This window comes from Protobothrops mucrosquamatus, unplaced genomic scaffold (genome assembly GCF_001527695.2).
Source record: "Protobothrops mucrosquamatus isolate PMUCROS unplaced genomic scaffold, P.Mucros_1.0 scaffold20, whole genome shotgun sequence".
NCBI lineage: Eukaryota > Metazoa > Chordata > Lepidosauria > Squamata > Viperidae > Protobothrops > Protobothrops mucrosquamatus.
The window spans coordinates 1,693,453-1,713,709 of NW_015386405.1; the positions used below are offsets into that span (position 1 = coordinate 1,693,453).

Below are 20,257 nucleotides of genomic sequence, written 5' to 3' on the forward strand. Positions count from 1 at the left end.
ATAAGAGGAGGATTGAAGAATACAATCAAACTTAAATGCCAGGCTGCAAATCACCTTTGACTTAGCAACCTAACAGGTCAACAAAAGAGTGATAAAATAGAATGGAACAAAGGAATGTGATGGACACTGCTGAACAACAATAAAAGGAGAAACTATATATTATGAGTCTCTTTTGGAAGACTCCCAATCAAGTTCTGGTCCTGCCCATGCCCTGCTGTTGGCCAGAATATAGCAGAGTGTGTGAATATGTGCATTTTCACATGTGGTATTACCAATAATATAGCTTTTGTAAGTTAACGGAGAATTTCTGTGTGCTGGGTGTACCTCTGAGTACTTCATTACTACTTAAGATCCTGAATTCCTGCACCTTCCTCAAATCTATGGACTGCAAAATCTCAGCTGGACTTATTTTATTTCTAGTTTAGGTAGAACACAAGGGAAGCAGGAGGCACATATAACTCGGTGATGTGTTTGAAAGAGGCGAAAATCAATGAATTATAAATGAAGGATTTTTTTATCAACTCCTTCACATAATCACAACCCTCCCTTGTGCCCTCAACTCCTGCATTTGCCACACTTTAATAGATGGGATTTGGTTATCAGGGACTTTCCAATCAAGACTTGATAGGATTCTTTTGCTTGTTATCAATGGGGAGAGTCTAAAAAGGAGAACAGTGATTGCCAATTCTAATGCAGTGTTTCATTCCAATTGGCACTGTAGGAAATAACTGCACAATGAAGCTCCCCCAGAGCCAGCAATTTTGCTATCACATCCTTAGTTTCCTGGAAGCAAGGCATTTACTTCTAGGAAATCTAAAATCTTTGGAAATGGTTTGAAAAGCCTAAGCCATTTCCTTCTCTGTGATTTATCACTGCAATTTGATTTATTATTTTATTTTATTACCAAATTTTAAATATATTTTACTTTGTTTAATCTATAGATTTTTTGCATGCTGCTAGAAAAGATGCCTCGACTGTACCTTGCATTGCTTTAGGCATGTAATGAGGCAAACTCTGATTTAGGACTGAAGCAATGTGGGTCCCTGTGCACATCTTGCCGTTGGTACATATATCTGCTTTCCATTCTCTGGTAGTGTCAAGGATGGTAGGATTTATTTATTTTTGCTGAGGTGTTCATTTGTATAACTTTTTAGTTTATCCTGCCTGGTATCTGAATCAGTTCATGAATTGAACTTATTCAGAAAAAAAAAACCTATACATTTTTCTATAAATGTGCAGCTATCCCATGTTGACATTCTTGCAACTTTTCCCTACATATTATTTTTTTGGTATAAAGTTTTGAATCATGTTTTATAGTCTTGAATGATTGAAGCTTAACCTGACAAATAATAGACCATCTGTCCATTTTTTGTACTAGTGTGTCAAACAAGGATAATTTGAAAAATATGATTAAGACACCAAATTCTGTTAAGCGAAGAATTAAAAAATAACTAATACTCATTCACGGTATTCTTATGCAGATATTTCTAGGGTTTAATTCATATTTACGAAAAGGGAAGCCATGACTGAAACCTGTTTAGGGATATTGTGTCCCGAACTATATTATTTCATTGTTTCTTATAACCAGAACTATTAATGAGCATCAGGATAATGAAGGGTGTTGAGGGGAAATGAAGGTATTGTTTTTTTTTCCCTGCTGTAGAAAACAAATGTGAAATACATTATGTTACATGTACAATTTCACCAACCTACTCGATTGATAAAAAGTAAAACAAAAGAAAGAACAAAAATATAACCAGCATATAACTTGAGATGGTCAAATAACCCTCTCTATAAAATGCCACACAACAGCTTTCCTCTGAATAAGAGGAACCTTATACAATAAGTGCATCAACTAAATAGGCAACACATATGTCCATATATACTTCTGTATCTCATTTTTTTTAATTCTTGAAAAAAAAGAATAACATTTGATAAACATTTTAAATATTCATTGTTTCAGTTTAAGACGGGATCTTACAACTTGAATTGGAATACTAGCTTTTTTCAAAAAATTTCCTCTCTGAAATGTAAGCATAAGAAAGATGTTGTCCTATCAGACAGTTTGTTTTCTTGTTTGTTTGTGTTTTTTTTTTAAAAAAAACATGAAATAAAAGAACCCCTCCCAAAACAAACCTGACATTTTCTTCAACAAATTGCAGCCACTGACAGATTCTACTCTCTGTTCTACACTGTATGTTTTAAAGGAATCAGAAGTCAGCAGGTGTCTTTTGTGTTTCCAGATAAAAGTTAATTGTCCTTTCTTTTATTCTGTTTTTCCTTAAGTCTGTTGCTGCGGTTATTTCCACTTTACTGGTAAGAGTTTCAATAGGCACTTCAGTGGAATTAAGAAAAATCTACCGCTCTTCCACCACAATGCCAGAAAGTTTTACTTTCTGTTTGTTGTATCGATAAATTGCAGCTAATAGGCCCAAGACAGTCTCAGTGTGACTTCAAAATAATAAAGTTAAAAAAATAAATTAAATTAAACCCAGCCCCTACCACCAAAACAACAACAAAAAAAGATAGTCAAAGAACATTCTTCCCCTGAAAAATAGTAAACCAGGATCTGTGGTATGATAAATAAAGGAATTTGCCGGAAACAGCTGTTGTCTCTTATAATCAATGAAACTTGTTCTATAAAGCTTGTTTTTTTGTGTGTATGTAAAACTAGTGGATTTACTTTTCCTTCATGGTCCTCCTCCACCTCCAGCTAAGTGACTTTATCTGGATTATAGCTTTCTTCTTCTCCAAACATCTCTGCTAAGACTTTAAAACGTGGTCCCCAGTCACTCAGATAGTCATAATCCTGATCTGCTTCTGTCGCAAAAGAATCTATAGAACTAAGAGATTCAGCTACAGATCCATTTCCTTCATAAGCATAAGTTGCTAGTGAATCATAAGGGGGAGCTGATGGATCTCCATCATTTTCTCTCAGCCTTTGATTTATGAAATCTCTAATATTTGTGTTGTCCTCTGTGGGTGGTCTTGAGCGAGGCAAGCGGAGAGCATCTGGCTTGATATCCCTGCGAATTTTGTTATCCTCGATTCCTTTGGGATTCCTTAAAGCCCCAATGTCAAAAGCCTGAGTGTCTTCTTCACCCCCTCCTTCATCATCATAATGAATGACATTGTCTCGGACATCTTCCTTGGAGGTCATTAGGGTGTCTTTTTTCTTCTGCCGTCTCAAGGCCACATAAAGAACCACAATAACTAAGGCAAGAGAGAAAACCAGAAATCAATTAGGAATGACTTTTTCAATCAACTTCATATCACCTTCTATGATTTAAGATCTGACTGATCCAGTTCCAAATATTTTTTAATCTAAAGTGCCAAGATGGGGAACACTCTCACTGCTAATGCTATGCTGAAAAGTGCGCCTCTATTTTGCATCTTACACACACACAAAAAAAGTGTATCGGGGGAGGGTACTCCTGCTGTTTTTAATGTGTCAGGAGAAATTGTCATAAGGATCTGAATTATTGTGGTAGAGGGTCACTGCTTTTCTTTAGATAACAAAAAGCTTTACTGCTATTTTGAGTCCCAGAAACCTTACAATCTATGATGGGATTCAGCCAGTTCACATCACTTCGGCAGAACTGGTAGCTATTTTTTGTTGCCCAGGCCCAGAATGGACTTCTGGAAGCGGCATCCACACAGAGAACCAGTTGCTTACAATAAACATTAGCAGCCAAGAGACATTTTCTCATGGAAATAGGTTTATACTTAGCCAATAAAATGAAATAAATTAATGAACTGCTTGCTCTGTTACTTTGAGCAAACCCCTTAGAGAAAGAGCAGAATCCACAATGGAAGAACCACTATGAACTAAATCCAATGGATTCCCTCTCCAGAGTGAAATATTGAAGGAATATGTAAATTTCTTTTTTCCCATTCATGCCAACTGAGACCCAATTAATTATGCCACTTCAAGACAAGAAGTGTTCTTGATTCTTTTCCTAAACATATGGTGGGAATATGTGGAGTAGGTATAGAACCTTTTAGCTTTGCTGTATTTCTGACATATATATGGGATACTTCTTTGATGTTCTGTCTTCACTGTCAGAGAGGTAATGCTGGAGATTTCTCCATCAAGCACTGAAGGAGACTAATAGACCCTTGGCTAATTCAGTGTCAGTCTCTTGTACAGACCAATGTTTTCTTGTTTTAAATGGCCATTGCATAATCTTTTAAACTTTCTTTAAACATCTGCATTACCTATATATAAAAGACTGGATAAGAGGTTGGAAAAATGAGGAGGCTTACTAAACTGTATAATCTTACAAATTACCCCTATGAGTTATGGTCTATTATAGGATAAATCCCATGGATTTCAAAGATGCTTGTTTTCAAGGCAAGAACTACAGCCCTGGTTAATATATCAACTGTCATATTATACATGAGCAAACAATGACATTGCCAAAGATATTACCAAACTTTCCATCATCAGTTCTAAAATATCCAGCTTTCTTTCCTTTATCCTGTACAAAACCTCAGACCATTTGTACAAAAGCAATAAATGTAAGGTGAGTGTTTGCATTATCTTCTGCATGAAGATAATTAATGGAAAAGATCTCCCTCGGCTTCTCTGAAATTTCCCCATCCTTCTTCGCTAATATTTCACCTCCATTTTTATAATTAAATACTTCTCATTGACTCTTCTCTATGTGTGAAGGTCAGAAGAATCATCATCAGATGGGCCCAGTGAGTGCATCCAAAATATTATTCATAAGTGTTTATGTGATTATTGACCACACTTAAAATAATGGCATTTTTAGAAATTAAATAAAATATTGTACATTTGAGTATAGACTTAAAAGAAATTCATGCAGAACTCAAAAGAAAAACTCTAACAAAAGAAGAAAATGCTAGCCCAACTACTCAAAGGTTGCCCAGCACTATTGCAGCTCACTATTGTAGCTCTATTTCAATATTTCTTATGTTTTATATAATCTTATATATTATAATAAAAAGGGGTTCAGGGTTAATTTGTGTCTTTCATTGATGATGGAAGTTTCCTTGATGATGGATGTTTATTGAAATTAAAATTTAGTCAGCAAGAACTTTCAAGATGAGACTTCATCATTCCATGTGTAGGATTCACCTTTATAAAGTTTCAATAAGATTTGAGAATGCTTATTAAATTTCCTATTGCAATATTCCCAAATTTCAAAGTAGGGCTACATTCAAACCACAGGTCAGGGCTTTGCTTGATGAAATTTCTCAACATCTGGAAATGGGTGGGAAGCAGTTGTTTGTATCCAGCTAACCTTTTCATTTGACCCATCTGATAGTTATTCCATTTGGGGAAAAAATATCTCCAAATATTTATGGTAACACAATTTACTTTATGCAAATAGGTACTAACCTAGGAGGATAACAATGCACAACAGGATTGCAATCAATGCTCCCGTGCTGAGTCCAACCGGCAAGAATATTGCTTCAGCATTACATGAAAGGATGGAGCCATCAGAGTCACATCTGCAAACTCGGATTGTCAATGTGTTTGTACTGCTTTGTTTGGGATAGCTACTATCTTCAATGACAATTGGAAGGAGATAGAACTCTTGCTGTCGACGGCTGTAACCACTTCTGCCAGCTACAATTCCTGCTGTGTTGTCTGAAAAACAGGATTGAGTTACGGTTCTCATTATCATCATGGTTCAGAAATGGCACTGAGCACAATATCTTGTGAAAATGCAGGAAATAAATAAATACAAGTTCTGGAGAATGGCCTAAAACATTATATGGCTCATGTGTAATTGTCAGCTTTTTTTTTTGCTTTTTCTCTATTTTACTAACATCCAGCATCACACAATGAATAAGGTGATTCATCCTGGGACAAATTATTCTTGTGGCCTTGTGCTCAGAAAAAAAGGGTTGATTGGTTTCCCCCTGCCCAGAACACTTTAATATGGATGTTTTTTATTATTATGTTTATTGCAAAGTGCTGAAAGGTACAACTTCTGTCATTTTTCTAATATTCATCTTCTCATTATTATTTTTTTTGCCTTCCTCAACATCTTGATCTGAAAGGCTCACCATGAGGATTTTCCACATGACGTTTCCCTAGGAATATAAGTGAAGTGTGGGAAACAATGGATGGTGCAGAATACTCTAAAGTCTTCCTTTGCCTTCTCCTTTCTCTCTCTTTCCCTTTAAAGAAATACATTTCTTTTCCAATGAAATGAATGAGAATGATTAACAAAAAATAGCAAAGATATTTTTTGGCATAGAACTAGATGTAATATTAACAGGTTGCAAGCTTCTTTCTCTATGAGCAGCAACTAAATAAGGTGGAAATTTGCCCTGGGATGCCTTCACATCATCCACTTTACATTATTAAAGGTGATGGAAAGAAGAGGAGGAGATTCAGAGCTGATGTCAATCTCACCTGTGATTTAACAGGAGTCCTCCATTGTATCATTACCCAAAGTGTCACATTGAAATAAGACAGAAGATAATGCAACCTTCCCCCTTCTTCCCCAGGCAAATAACAATTATTGTAACTCTTGCCATACAACCCATCTCAGTTTGACAGCAAGCTGATCAGAGTATAGTAAAAATGAGAAAGCCACAAATATCACAAGAAGGAGGAACAACATCTTTTTCTTGTTTCCTCATCCCTACCAAGTCTGCTTTTCAAATGCTTTGATTTCCTTTTAGTGCTCTATAGGGAATAAAATAATGGCTTTTTCCTTATTTGGTTAATTTCCACTGGAGGCAGATTTTTCAAAAGGTATAAGATTTCCCCCATCCATGTAAAGATATTTAAGAAAACTCCCACAAGAAACTTGACTTGACATACTGTACGCCATTAATGCATTGTGATTTTCATATAGGATTTTTCAGTACATAAATACTGTACCTGTTTTTTCAGTGAATAATGTATATACTTTTAGTAAATGAATTGTTTCAAATAAGAAATATAGAAATGAAAAGATTCTTCATTATTTGAAGAAATGTAAAATCAGTAAGCACTTACAAAAGGATAAATCAAATTAATTTGTCAATAAACATTAAATATCACACATCTGGTTAGAATTAAGAAAGCTATTTGAGAATTCAAGGTCAGGATTCTGAGTAATACATCTATCTCCTCAGATGTTTCCTCATATTTCTTGCTGCCATTTCTTCTCTAGGGAACAAGAACACAGAATGCTTGGGGTGGGCTTAGGGATAATAGTGTATAATTAGAGCCATTAAAAAAGTAAAATAACTTTATTGTAATAAAAAGTAAGAAAATAATTGCAGAGAAGCAAACTGAAATTTTTGTAGCGTCCACCACAAAAAACTGGTGGTTGATGATTTAGAAAGAAAAAAAAAAGCAGGTTGGAAATATATTAATTTCTATTAAATTCCCTTCCTAATTTTCCATGGCCTTTTCCAGCAAATTCCTCACCCTAAATCAAATTATTTTCTTTCAGCTATACTCAAAATCCAGGGAAGCTAGAATTGATACAAGCTTCTGGCGTAGCTTGTTTGCTTTTTCACAGAATTAATAGTGAAATGATTAGATAAACAACAATTGTTCCTCCCTGTAATTACTATGCGAAGAGGGTTTCCTTTGTATAGTACAGGGGTAGGCAACCTTGGCTCTTTTATGACTCGTGGACTTCAACTCCCAGAATTCCTGAGCCAGCCATGCTGAGGGAAAAGGGAGAGGTTTCCAAGCTGAGCCATGCTGGCTCAGGAATTCTGGGAGTTGAAGTCCACGAGTCATAAAAGAGCCAAGGTTGCCTACCACTGGTATAGTATATTGTCTTTAGGACCCTGCTTGCTATCTCAGGATCCTGTCTATCCTCTAATCCAGTGTTTCTCAATCTAAGCAGTTTTAAGATATGTGGATGCCAACTCCCAGAGTTCCCAGCCAACAGGTTGAGAAACAATGCTCTAATCCAATGGACAATAAACATTGTCTCAGTTTCCTTTTTCTGATTCTGGATACAAGGCCCATCTCTTTTGTATGTTCATTGTGATGATGCATACACACCCCAAAGAGGTGGTGTAATGCTATTTGCATCATTTTGATGACAGCAGGAAGCTTCTGTAGACACCCATGCTCTGTGAACAATTTCTGCCATTGTCACTATCACTCTTTCATGATCAATATATGTGTGTTATTGTCTTTTTGAAGATTTTGAGAAGGCAAGGGATAAAACTCAAGCGGATTCTCTTCCCAACTTCCTTCTCACTGTGTCCTATGTCCATTTTTTGTTATGTCAATTGAAACCAAAGATTCAAGAAGCAGGAATATTCAGAAAAATCACAATCCTAAAATAATTGTTGATATTATGTTACTAGTTTTATTGCCTAGAGTGACTAGGAAAAAAAAAAAGATCTGTCTGATTCTTTTACAGTACTGTGGATGGGGCCTTTGAGGTAAACCAGACAGGTCAGCCCTTTGAGGTAAACCTTTGAGATAAGCCAGACTAAAAAGCAAAGTTATGAATGATAATGCTAATTTTATTATAAAGTTACCATAACAATTTTTTTCCAGTCTGAGTGTGCTTCTCCCTTCTCTCCATCTTTAAGGGAACTATGGGAGAGTAAATCCCTTTAGAAAGCCTAAGATGCTTTCTAAAGCTAACCTAACCATTGTCTTGGCTGCAGCATTTCCTCCTGTTCCTCAAAGGTATTCCTGCAGCCTCATCCACTGTGGAACACTCAGGGAAATTGCCACAATTGTCCCTCTTCCTGAAAAAGACCCTTCTCATGCCCAACATATTAGCCTGCAGCTTCTCATAGTACAGGGGAAACAATTACTGCAATCCAACTGCTAACTTTAGAAATGTGAACTAGAACTGAAGTCATCCTGCAAAGCATTTCATTTATATAAAACAACTCTTCTTTTTTTGCTAAGAAACGATTACACTTTGAAATAATTCAGCTTCATATGTATAAATAAAAAACAGTAGGTAAGGACTGATAGAACAAACTGGTCCTATAACTGTTTGAAGTATAAACCATCTTACTTGTGAAATCGTGGACTGTGAAATTGGGCTTTGTAGTAACTTCAGGAGACAGTCGAAAAGAGAATTTTTGCCCGGCAGGAGACAAATCCTTGTCTGACGCACCAATAACCTGAATTACCTAAACCCACAATGGAATTAAAAAAAATGTATGAAAATAAAACAAGAACTTAATTTGTAGTTAAATAGTGCAATAGGAGTAGAGAGTGAGATATTAACCCTAAGCTGAAATGTGGTTATCTTAACAAGCTGGGCAAGACCAGTCAATGTAGTCTAACATTATAATAATTATTTAGCAGATGTACATGTATAGCTGCCCATCTCAAAGGACATTACTCTGCAATATGATCCATCTCTAGCAATAAGTTGCATGTGAGCATTCCCTAGAACTAAGGAGAAATTTCCTGACAGTTAGAACAATTAATCAGTGGAACAACATGCCTCCAGACGTTATGGGTACTGAAAGTTTTTAAGAAAAGATTGGACAACCATTTGTCTGAAATGGTATAGGGCTTCTTGTCTGAGCAAGGGGTCAGACTAGAAGACCTCCAAGGTCCTTTCCAACTCTGTTATTCTGTTATTCTATTATTCTTCCTTTATATACAGATATCACTTAGGAGAAAGAATTTCTGAAGATGCTAACACTTGGCTGGAGAATGGTGAAATGGCATGAAATTCACCTGCTGAGGTTGAATGCCCGTCATCTCTTATAACCTTTGTGCATGCTTTTGTAGTAAAACTTGTAGGCTTTCAAGTCATTAGTGATATGATAAAAGACTACCCTATCCCTTCAATTCTCAGAGAGATGGGATGGCAAGAATGTCAGCTTTTTTTGGCCAGGCCTGACAATGTTCCATTCTGATGCCAACCTTCTTATTCTTTTGGACATTTGCTGTTGGACATCTACTGTATCTTCTAAGCATTTCACAGGAACAAATGTCATAAAAGGGACAAATCCCATTCAAGCAGTTTCCAGAAACAGATCTTTAAAAATAATGTATGGTCTATTCAGAGGAGAATAGCTTGTGTCCTTTGGGCAACAGTTTTGTACAAGAAAAAGCTATCAGAGCCTATGGGATTTGGAACATTACATTTGATTGTGCAAAGCTTATAAAACAGGACCAAATTATGGACTATAACAGGCTAAAATGTGTTGTCTTTATCACTATGAGTATATTTCAGCCTAACATTTTTCTTAACCTGACAATGCAACTATAGTTTTTATAGGTTTGGTTCCAAGGTAAACACAAACTAGGTTCAGGGATTGTCTGAAGACTCATTGTATAGTAGCTGAATATATCTTTTGAAGAGCCACCATCAATGTGCTGAACAATGAATGCATTTTCCATTAAAGTTCAAAAAATAAACTGATACAACTTGGAATAACTTTGATCCCCATGCAAAAAGATAATTTATATTATCGTGTAAAGATAATTGATACACTCTATTTGTCTCAGTTAAGCATTAAAAAGGAAATTTATTAAGTCTTTGATGGACTATCATATGTCATAGGAGGAGTATCTTTGACTTGGTAGGTGAAACAGTATGCAGTGCATACCTGATTAAAAAATATATAAACCATGACCTGGATGATTGAGAATCTCCATAGACATTTAGAACTCTCAGTGATTGTCTGTATGATCACTTATTGTATTTTTGGTCTGCTGTGGGACCTGGGGTATCTTTTATGAGAGCCTCAGCCTTTCTTTGCTGAATTTTGAGGTCCTATTATATTAAACTACTACCTGAAATTCTTGGATTGATTTTCATCACTTATGACACTCACCTTTTCTCTTGATTCTTTTGTCTACAGAAATCTGGATGCAATAATGGATTAGTTCTGAATCAATAAACTGAGGGTCCAAAGCCAAATAAAGTTAGTTTCACCTGGAGATATGCCAGTTTGTGATCTTAGATATACAGTAGCTTAACCTTGTTCAAATTTTACTGTTTCTGAATGATAAAGGTGGGAGTTCTCTTTGACAAAATATTACTTTTATAGGACCAATTGTCTATTATAACCACAGCTAGTCAGGTACTGAAGCTTCCTCTTGGCAAGAGGGATATATTCACAGATCTGCTGTGTCTTAACTAGCTTTCTGTTAGAGCACTTTAACATGTTTGATATAGATTTATCAACTACTGCATATCATAGTAGTTAGAATGAGACTGACATGCGGTTTATAGACACCAGTTCTGAAATATTTCTATTTGTTTCTGAACCCAATGTAATATTCTATTATTTTATCCACAAGGCCCCAAATTTTATTCAGCCAGGATATCTGAATGTCTTTCCCCCCCACCCCACTGGACAGCCCATAATTTGCAGACTTCATCAAGGATATTATCTTTAGCCATCTCCATTAAGAGAACCTAATTAGCTAAAGACACAAAAGACAACCTATTCTGTACTAGCGTCTGGATTATGGATTTCCCAGCAAGGAGCATGAGAAGCTAAACATAAAACTAAGTCAAAAAATTTTAAAAAAATTGAAGGATTGTTTCACTGGTCTTCAGTGGATTTTTGCTTTGCTTTTGTTGCTCCCAGTTCTATTGGGAAATTATTATGTGAACATAGATAAACAATTATATGACTACCCTTCCCTGTCAGTATACAATACAGGATTAACTAAACTGACCTGTTTTTTGTTTTGTTTTTAGGGTTGTGGCAAATCAGTGTTAGGCAACATTTTTAGATTGGTGGTTGAATCTTGAGAGCAAATTCTAAATTTTCACATGAAATGACATAATATCTTTTGTGCCTGGGCAAAATATCCAATACACAAAATCATTTTTATCAGTGAATAATACACTTCCAAACAATTTACTAGGCCGTAAGACCCAGTGATTAATAAGCATATAAATAAAACAGTTAATGATAAAATTTCAAGGAGATTCTCTTAAGTTATTTTTTTTATAGTTTGTTAACCATTATACTGTATGTGATTATATCCACATATAGTAGACTGTGCATCTAATATTAAAAAGAATAATATACCTGTCCTGGCCTTGCGTTTTCACACACATAAGATTCATAAGGTACTGCAATTTCTGGAGGAAATTCATTGACATCCAGGACATTTATGATGACATTAACTTTGTTGGTCAAGAGTGGATTGCCTATTAGGAAAAGAATTTTAAAATAGGCCATGAAATATTGATACTATCCTAGACAATATTAAATGGCACACATCAATGAAAAATGGAAGTGCTCATCTTTTTTTGATATGTCCTTTTAGACTGATTGGATAAATCTCTCATACAAAATGGACTGTGACTGGTAATGATATAATGACTGCACAGAAAACTTAGCTATATAATTTGTCATATTTATTAGAAAGCACTTATCATGTTTTTGTTCTGCAGGAACTGAGTAAACATTTATATTGTATAATTCATTCTTCCTTGTATAGAGTACGATAAATAACCAGGGGTCTAGGATTAAGCAACCATATACATACAGGACTTAAGCAAACTATCATCACATTTTGTAGATAACATACCTATGCATGGCAAACATACAGTTTTCCACAAACATAAAACTCATCATCTGCAGATCATATATTCCGAAGACAATTCTGTTATACGTCAGTTTTAAAGTGAATACCTGGAATATATATAACTATAATGTTTATATGATTTTGCTTTAGTTTTTAAAGAGATTGTACCAATCCTGATGACATGACCAAACTCAAATAAGGGAATATCAAACTAAGAAAGAAAACAAATGAATTTCTTCTACACAACTATTCTGTTGAACACAGACAGTAAGGGGAATAAGGCAACCTGATTGCATTTCAACCAGGATTATTTTGAGCTTGTGAAACCTGAGGAAGTACAGTGGTACCTTGGTACTCAACTGCTTTGGACTTCATCGAATTTGGTATTCAGTGCATTATGATGTGAACATTTTGTCCCTGTACTCATCGTTTTTGGTACCTGATGCACAAGCTAGAACTTATCAGTATTGGCTGCCTTGTGACTCACTACATTATTCCTTATGGGGAAAAATTGTTTGGTACTCATTATTTTTGGTACTCATTGTGCCTCCCAGAACCAATTAATGATGAGTACTGAGGTAGCACTATAAATAATATACTCAGCATGAATGAGATAGACCCATCCTGGCTCCTGGCAGAGTCTGTGATTCTGGACTTTGGGAAGTAATACATGATAAAGAGTATGGTGGCATAATCCTTTTTCCCAAATCAGCTTTAGAAATGATAACTAAAGATGTTGTAGATGTTTAAATCAGTGTCTGGAAGCTGTTAAGGTTTGGATGGAGAAAAACAAACTTAGATGGGCTACTCAGCTTTAGCTGGATGGAGTTAGTACATGCTTCTAAACATCAGGGATGAATACCTGTTCCAGATTTTACTACAGCAGTATTGTCTGGATACAAGTTCAGTGTCCCTTTGTTTACTTAACTATGTTTTTAATATTTAAAAACAATAATAGGCAGACTCAAGCAAAACATATTCAGAACAAATCCCACTGTAACCAATGGGTTTTATTAATCATAACTGTGATACATTTCCAGTGTATTTAGTTATGATTATTTTTGCATGCCATACTCAGAACATCTAATCACTTAATTATACAAGCTTAGAAGGCCACTGAAATCTCTTCAAAAATTGTTCTTGGAAGTCTGCTTGTTTCATTATACTGTAGGATCATATACCAGTCCCCTCCCCACCCCGTGCAAGACAAAAAAAGACTATTGAAACTTAATTAAACAGAATAATCAAAGAAGAAAAAAGACACCTTTAAAGTTATTAAAATATGATTGGAAACAAACAGCTGGTGACTCATAATGCTGCAGTTAAGGGAGTTTTCTTTATGCAGAATGGAAAACAGTGGATTAAATCACTAGTCTGAAAGGAAAGCAGTTCACCTAATTGTAATACACATTCTTTGTTCATTGTAAAGCCTACATCCCTCTGTCTATATAATTGTCCACATGGCAGTGAATTCCCTTGTGATGCAATAGTACTTTTGCAATCCTTGGAGGAACAATTCTTCTATTCATTCTCTAGGCTTTCTGTTAAGCTTATATGTAGAATTAATTTTTTTTATGTATCTCTAGACACAAATATTTAAGAACAAGTAAAATGTATTAATGAAGTTGCATGCCCTGATACTAAGCCTACTTTTCCAAGCTTGCAAGATTGAACAAAAGAAAAAAAGACACATCTTGTCTTCCTGTAGGAAGCAGGTTGAAAGACAGAGTCTAAGAGCCTTCCAATTAGGGAAAAACAGAGCAGAGATAAAGACATAGATAAAGAGATGGTCTATGTTTGCTTCTCTATTTCTAATGACTCTAGTGAGTAGTAGGATAAAACACTTGATACTTATTGAGTTGCTTCTACAATTATTCTTGGACTAAATTTGTAACTAACAAGTACACCAAACTATCCCTGTCCACTCATTACCTGCAATTGGAGCTTCATATGTTACTTTACACTGAAAACCAGAGGTCTTGATTGTTCTCAAAGAATGAATAACCTATATACATGGAGTCTAGTGGTAAATATAAAGCACACATCAATCCAAATTATAGACACACTACAGCACATTGGATATGAGGCAACTGAATGAAAGTTCAGACTTCCACTAAAATTAATAGGGATCCTATCTTTTTATGTCCCACACAAGGAGAAAGAGGAATCATGTCTGTAATTTTAGCTGCTAATTAAATATTTTCCCCCTCAGGGCTGAGAACTCTAGGAATGGAATCATGCTATAGTGAATGAGGCTAACTACTGACGAAAAATATAGATTATTTGATGCTGATCCCTAAAAGTTCCCTAGGAGTCTGCCAAAAATATAGGAAATCTGCTGAATGAAGTATTATGAAGAGCTCTATTTCATAACACAACAGAAAAAACAAAGACATTTTGCCAAATGATTTCGTCAAAATGGACAAACAATATAACAATGACAATTCCCCAAATGATGTCTATCCCGTTTCTATTGTACTTACTAACTTTACTTGCAATTATTGAAAAATTGTACTGCGCAGTATTCTCTCTATCAAGTAACTCATTTGTGGCAATAGTTCCTTCCATTCCATCTATAGTAAAGTAGCTATCCATATCATTCTTCCAGTCTATGAAGTACCTGCAGATGCAGAAGGTTGAGAGGGAAGGAAATAGAAGAAACAATAGAAGTTGACAGCCGCTAATCATTTATAATAATAGCATTTGGTGCATCTAAATGGTTTTCTTATTCTACTCTCAGGAGTTATTTCTTTGCTTTGTAATAAAGAAGCAGTGATTGCTTTAACACCATGTCAGAAGGCTAAATGAAAAACAATGAAAGATAGACTGGAGGAAAAATAATATCAGGGAATATGTAAACATTTTAATTGTATTTCCAATAAAAGCATTCAGAATTGTGTTCTTAAGTGCAGTTCCACAGCTTTTCCTTCCCCAACATTCAGAACACTTTTTTTCTCTCTCAGTAATTTGGTTACTGCTGCTTCTAAATCCAATTTGAACACTTTTACTGGCTGTCTTTTCTTATGGCTTTTTCCTAATTTAGCAGGAATGTGTCATTTTCCAGTATGCTTCTGCTGTTTGTTGTTTTTGTTATTATTTTGTAGATTTCAATCTACTTTATTTGTTTTATTGATTGAAAGTTATTTTAATGGAATATAAACAAAAATCATTTTGACTAGTCTTTCACGTAAATTGAATTCTCATATTATTAATTATTTGGAAATCTAACGATAGGCATAGACTGTTTCCTTGGAAATAAATAACCGAGTAAACATTTCAAGCAACAAATAAGTCAATCTGATCTAGGGCACCATGAATACCTTTTTTTTTATTTCAAAAATGGAAAAGAAATAAACACATATTCACTATTTCGGGGAAGTATTTTAAATGAATCATAATAGAAGCTGTCTGAAAAGGCAGGGGATCTGTGCACTGAGCAAACTTGGTAAGAATAGTTTTACTAAAAAAAATTAGGTATCAAAAAAGTTGCTGAAAGATTAATGGCTGACTTTAGCAAAGTACTGCTTCTAATGGCATTTGAGTGTAATACTAGGAAAAACAGCAACAACTAAGGATAACAGGGGTGATGACTTGTGAAAGGCAAACATGCAGAGAATTGTAACATTTTACATTATCATTATTTAACATAATACTATTCAAATCAGGCCCAGGTTTAGTGAGGGATTATTCAGGAACAGAATCAGAGTTTATTAACCATGTTTATTAAATAATAGCTATTTTTGCTAGAGCAAATTCTTAAATTTGTGTGCATAGAAAACAAAGGACTACAGTTTATAAACCTCCTTTTAAATAATAATAATAAAAGTAAAATAAATATAGAGATTTTATAGTTCAATGTATGTCATGTGAATTTTTTTTTCAGTTTTGTTCAGTTGGATGATTTACTATTAATCATGAAAATTGAAATGTCTCTTCTGGAATCCATTTAAATGTAATCCTAAATAAATGTTCATAGGAGTAAAGCTAATATAAATGCCAACAAGCAAGTAAATAGATGTGTGCCAATACAGAGTCATAGGTTATGAAATTCTGGCGTTGCAGTGATATTATTTAGTGCTATATTTAAAGAACAAAGTATTTGCAGACAAGGTACTAAGATAAAATGAGAAAATCCCTTGAGAAAAAAAATAGAATTCTATCAAGCTACGAGCTGGGAGCAAGAGCGCTTAAAGGTCAAAGAAGGTCAAAAATGCAAAGGTAGCATTTGTGATTGCATAACTGATACCTCACCCTTTTTTTTTTTTTACATGATCCTGGCTGAGAGCAAACAGTAATGCATCTGACTCTGATTGGTTTTACACAATGTATTAATTTAGTTTATTTCGAGAACAAACCAAATTTGGTTGGGTTCACATGGTACATAAAGACAGTGGTACCCAAACTCTCCAGCTTTGTGGACCAGTGGCAACAGCGGAAGTGGGGTGGGGAGAGAGGATGATTCCACACAAGTAGAGCTGGGCTTGCTTATATGCTTACCCACTGCTCACATGGCCCAGTTCCAAATGGGCCATGGCCTGGTAGCAGGCCATGACCCAGGAGTTGGGGACCCCTGAATTAAGACATAAGCCACAATTTACATACCATAACATTAGGACTGTACAACATGCCAATCAAAAGCAAAACAACCATACAACAGCTTAGTATAATTTCTGAACTGTATCTATATAAACCTTGATCATCTTGCCAGGTTCAATTATAAGAGCCCACTAAGTCCAGTCCAGTTAACTTGAGTTGTCAAGGGGTGTACTATCAAAAACCCTTCACTATGAGCATGGTTTTGCTGAAAACTGGAAATAAATGCAAACTGTGTAAATGTAGTTTAGTTGATAAATGCCTCAACTGTGGTCATATGACCATAGGCAGGCAACTCTTGGCACTTTGAATCTTGATTGGAATTATCCCCAGGGAGATTGTAACTTCAAATGGTCATTAAGCAATCTCTCATAAGTCAAGGACTACCTGTATTAAGTAGAGCCATGTTGTTAGTTGTGAATCCAAATGATTTGCTGCAAATGTTAAACTAAGTAATGTAACAAGGGCCATGGATTTTTAAAAAATAATATACCAAAGACCAAGGCAATAGCATTTGATAGGAAAAACAGAATGAATGATTTTAAGTTATACTTAACTGGTAAAAAAAAGATAATTTTATGTACTTCCACAGAAGTTTGACTAAATGAGTGGAGAAATGATCTGTAAGTGTTGGCAGAAACATAGTGAATAGGTTATTCTCTTTTATGTACAGAAAGGAAGGACAAATGTTAAAGGAAGAGACAATTGCTTTATGTAAGGGGTTTGAATTGATAAATGGAAATGAGAATTGGGGATGGCAAGAGAAACATAAAATTAAGTGGAATTCAGTGTGAATGTAACAGTTCAGCATTGTGTATGGTAAAATAAAAAGAAATAACTCCAAGAATGGATAAGTCCTGAATTAATGTAGATTGAATACAAGAATGACTTATCAGCATGGAACAAATACATGAAAATAAATTGGTCAAATAGAAAGAATAAATTAATGAATCACAAAATAAATATACGAAGGAAGAATTGACATCCTTTTCTCTCCAGCATACCCTACTACAGACATATTGAAAATGGGAGAGGAATAAAATTAAGTTTCCATGCAGCCAGCTCGCTCATAAAATTTAGCAAGTTCAAGACCAGAGGGTCCAACTTGCATTGAGGCATGAAAAGCTGTTGGAATCAGGCAGAGGACAAAGAAAAGGCAATAGAACAAAATGATTCAAAGATAATCTGTCTTAATTGGCTTACTGTAAGTCTACCTGGGAACTTACTGTTAGTTTTCAAGATCAACTTATTTTCCTGACTAACATTAAGAGCCCTCATGCAATCTATGTTGTTCTCACTTTTTTTAAAAGCTACAAACAATTTATAGGCCACTTTCCTCATAAGTCAGTTCTCATTTCTATTATATTACATTATATTTTTATACTGCTACTATTTATTTGACTCTAGGTGGGTAACAAGCCAGTAAATAACCATAGCATTAATCAAAGAATACAAAATATAAAATGACTTATAAATTCTTCCATAGTAAATGCATCATCCTACAATATGACATATAACATTCAGCATTGATGGTGCTGCATTTCACTTAGGATAAGAAAATTATTAGTTTTTGAAGGCTTTCTGAAATAACTGGATCATAACAAATTTCTGGAAAAAGTTGGATAAAATTATCTCAATTCCCTCAGCACTCTTTTCTCTTCTCAGTTGCCTAAGTGATGAGGTCCAGGTCTGTCCCTCTGCTTAATCAGGATACAATTTATGAAGTCTCCAGTACCCGTATTAAGAGTCTGCAGAGTTTGGGCAACCACTCAACAACACATATAGCAACGTTTCCTTGGGCAATAATCCAAGCACATAGTCAAGTAAGTTTATGTACATGGTTGAGATATAAGGAAATGCAGAAAAAGAAATTGCAATGGCTATTATTAGCATGTAGTCAATTTAATTTACTAAGAAACCCTGGAAATCTTCTATACTATTAGTTAGTGCTTAGCTTTCAATGATCTTTTTTCCACCAGCAGTAGCAGTAGCTATGCTTGGCTCTGATATTAGCCACATTTTGGTGCCTGCAGGGATACCTTAATCTTCTTTGTGTAAGCTATAAATGCCCCTATTTTAAAAGAAAACACTGCACACTTAATACAGCTATTTAGAATTCTAGTCCAAGTACAACCTCAGGTATCCATTTTTCATGTAGTCCATGTAGGAAGGGGCCATATTCAATACCACAAGGGAAAACTCCCTTGTTATAGCAAGGGAGCCCTTCCTCTGAAAATAATTTGATTAGCTAATTTTATATAATATTTGACTATGAAAATTATGGGCTCAATATATTTTGTTGTTAAATTACTTAATAGTCTGTGTACACAAAGGTCTGTGTTTGTACACAGTGTTTAAAATACATACTGATCTAGAATCTGTGAATACCGAAATCCTCAAAGGTTGAACTCAATTATTTCTCTTCTGTTTGTTTGTTTTTCCCCTCTGGTTGCTTGTGTGTCAGCAGATATGACTGAGTTACTCTGGCCTGAGCAAGCACTGTTTTGCTGCAAGTGCCCAAAATGCAAAGTATTCATTTGATTTGACAGGATGCAAAAACTAATTTACACAGCTAACCCAAGAGGTTCAAAGAGTCAAATAAAGCAGAGTGAGGGTGGGGGGGGAGTTGCTAATGTTTCCCAAAGAAGAAGAAGACATGTCATGTCTCCTTTCTAACAAATTTATCTGTCCACAAGAAAGGTGAAAAAGTGACTACATTGCAGTCATCAACACATCCTAATCTCTGTCTAAACATTTCATCACTTACTACCCTATTTTTCTTAGATGAATTGTGCATTTATTAAATAAATTGTCTTGCCAACTTCATGATCATCTACGTATTTATTATAATGAGTTCAATATATTTTTCCTTCCTTCCTTCCTTCCTTCCTTCCTTCCTTCCTTCCTTTCCCCCTTCTTAAAGCATATTAGATTCTGATGATTCTCAGGCTGTGATAAGAGGGGAAAAAAACAGAAGGGAGAAAGTCAATCCTCCACTTCAATATCACAGAGATTTCTCAGCAGATGCTTTGGTCAAAGATACAATATTTGGAACCATTTTAGTACAGAAAAATAATTAGAATGAATGTCAACAAGAGAAAAATTATTAGAATGTAAGCCAACAAGACTTACAGGAGAGAATTTCCCATTATACTCCAGAATTTTTTCCAGTGTCAATACAGGATAAATCTA

At 35.1% G+C, this 20,257-nt stretch overlaps 1 protein-coding gene across 2 annotated transcripts in view; it reads right to left on the bottom strand.

The window, feature by feature from the left end:
* Positions 1-2,713: 2,713 nt before the first annotated feature.
* Positions 2,714-20,257, bottom strand: part of LOC107282945 (cadherin-12) — a 176,007-nt gene continuing 158,463 nt past the window's right edge. For both annotated transcript variants that reach the window (XM_015810783.1, XM_015810782.1), the window contains 5 exons: positions 14,956-15,092; positions 11,971-12,092; positions 8,976-9,093; positions 5,369-5,620; positions 2,714-3,213 (listed from right to left, as the gene is read on the bottom strand). In XM_015810783.1, coding sequence (XP_015666269.1) covers positions 2,714-3,213; positions 5,369-5,620; positions 8,976-9,093; positions 11,971-12,092; positions 14,956-15,092 — 1,129 coding nt within the window. The remainder of the gene's footprint in view (positions 3,214-5,368; positions 5,621-8,975; positions 9,094-11,970; positions 12,093-14,955; positions 15,093-20,257) is intronic.